A 2,133-nucleotide genomic window follows, 5' to 3' on the forward strand; every position below is an offset into this window, starting at 1 on the left:
TTTAATAATATGGGAAATTTTTAAAGAGGGCCTAAGACCTGGAATAACTAATTGTGTGAAGTCAGTATGTCAAGGTTAACATAACTTATTGCTAATAAGTATACATATATAAGTCATATCACGGTGTCTATAAACAGGAAGGCTATAGATCCACAGGAGGCACAGACTTTGGATCTGTTTCTGCCTTTTGCTAGCTTACTAGTCATCCTTATTTGCCTTTCTTCTTCAGTTGCTCTACAAAGTAATCATTACAAGCGACTGTCAGAGCTGCCACCATGACCACAAACTCATTAAAGTCCACTTCGTTGTCCTTATTGGCGTCCAGGTCCTGCATTATCTTATCCACCAACTGGGGATCCTTTTGGCACTAAAAAGAAAAAGAGAGTTTCTAACTTGGAGGCCTGGAGGGTCATGACAACTGAAGTCACATCTTCCTTCTGTTTGTTTGCATGCAAGTTTTCATTCTCCTAAAGACAATTCCCAAAGTCTATTTACAAGGAGATCCGAGCCAGCCTAGAGTCTCAACCCCTGCCTCAGGTCCACAGAAACCAGCTCAGACCCAAAGGGCCAGAATCACAAAAGAAACAGTCGCAGATTCAAGTGAATTATGGTTGCTGGAAATGCATTTAGTGGAGACCACAGGCAGAAGACCAGGACACTGAGAGACACATCAGAGGACCAGGACACCAGAGGATAGTTGGACAACATATAAACAGAGGCTTCAAAGTCAAAGGGGACAATGAGTGGCCCTATCATCTACCGTCAGTAGGCTTTGGAACAATCATGTAACACTTCAGAATTCCGTAATTTATCCCATGGGAAGAATAGTCTTTACCTACACGTTATGAAGATGCTTTAATGCATTTGAAGATGCTTAGTACCAAGTTTGCTGAATAAGGCCAGTACAAGTACTGGACACCTGAATAAATTTGAATTTCACATTAAACAACGTGCATTTTTCACTAAGTGTGTCCCAAGTATTATATGGGGTACAAACTATTTTATCTCATAACCACACTTAACACAGTGTCTGAAACACACAAAAAGACAAATCTGGGAGCCATTTTCCTTACCGCTATGGTTAGGTTCTCCCAGTGTTGACAATTACATAGAGTTGTTTTTTTTTAAATCCAACATTCAATATTCCGGTGCAACAATAAAAGATATGGCTAGTTGTACCCAGTGCTATCATTATAATTAACAATGGCTAGCTATACCTGGAGCCTCAGATAGTGAAAAGAAAAATGGCTCCCACCAATGTATGCAGAAAAGAAGGCTCTCCAGGATCTACTTCCCCAGCACTTAGGGTCTTGAAGCAAATGATGGACAGTATTTTCATAACACCTGTCCCCAAAGCCATCCCCCATCTATGCAGCAGCAGAGGAAGTAGGAAGACAGACTCACTGTGAGGAACTCTGTGAGCTCTCGCTGTAACAGCATCTTCAGCTCCCCCTTGTTGAGCTTGAACCGGTCCCCCTCCTTGCAAGAGTACCGGTGGAAGATGCGAATCATGGTGTCCATGGCCATCTCCAACTGGGTGGGCATGCTGGCGGTGGAGTGGATTACTCTTGGAGCAGGACGCCAAACCAAGGGGAAGGCACTCGCTCAAAGAAAGCACATGGGGACACATCAACTCTTTTGTGAAAATAGAATACACAAGTGACAGTTCTTAAACTGAAATAATGGTCCACTAAAGACAGTGTTCCGCTCATTCGAGAGCAAGCTGCAAACAAGAGCATTAAAGGTGTTTTTTCTCCTCTCTAATTCCCACTCCTCCGACCCGTGTGCCTCCAGCAATTCATAGTTTTACAACCAAACAGACCCAGAGTAATGTTAGAACACAATTGAAAAATAAATGAATAAAGCAAAAGAAAAGGAAAATTCCTTACGTCCTACCTATACGATGGGATGCGGCTGTCTACGGTGTTCACAGCTGTCCTCTGAGCACAGGTCCCTGGGTTTCCACCTGGTACACCTGTTCCCAACAAACGACAATTATCAGAGACAAGAGATTCAACTGGGGATGCCTCTGAGTCTGTTTTTAATCAGCAGAACGAACAGGTGTGCGCTGCTGCCCCAAGGGCCACGGAGGAAGGTAGGTGTGTGCTGGGTCTTAGAGAGGACGGCAGAGTG

At 43.6% G+C, this 2,133-nt stretch overlaps 1 protein-coding gene across 1 annotated transcript; it reads right to left on the reverse strand.

Annotated features, from left to right (window-relative positions):
* Positions 1–208: 208 nt before the first annotated feature.
* S100z (S100 calcium binding protein Z) lies at positions 209–1,545 on the reverse strand. Its single transcript, XM_028760214.1, has 2 exons — positions 1,405–1,545; positions 209–367 (listed from the first exon to the last, which is right to left on the reverse strand). Exons 1-2 carry the CDS (start codon positions 1,543–1,545, stop codon positions 209–211), a joined length of 300 nt encoding a protein of 99 aa, XP_028616047.1.
* Between the last annotated feature and the right edge of the window lie 588 nt (positions 1,546–2,133).

The sequence above is a fragment of the Grammomys surdaster genome, unplaced genomic scaffold (assembly GCF_004785775.1).
Source record: "Grammomys surdaster isolate TR1022 unplaced genomic scaffold, NIH_TR_1.0 126391, whole genome shotgun sequence".
In the NCBI taxonomy this organism is placed as follows: domain Eukaryota; kingdom Metazoa; phylum Chordata; class Mammalia; order Rodentia; family Muridae; genus Grammomys; species Grammomys surdaster.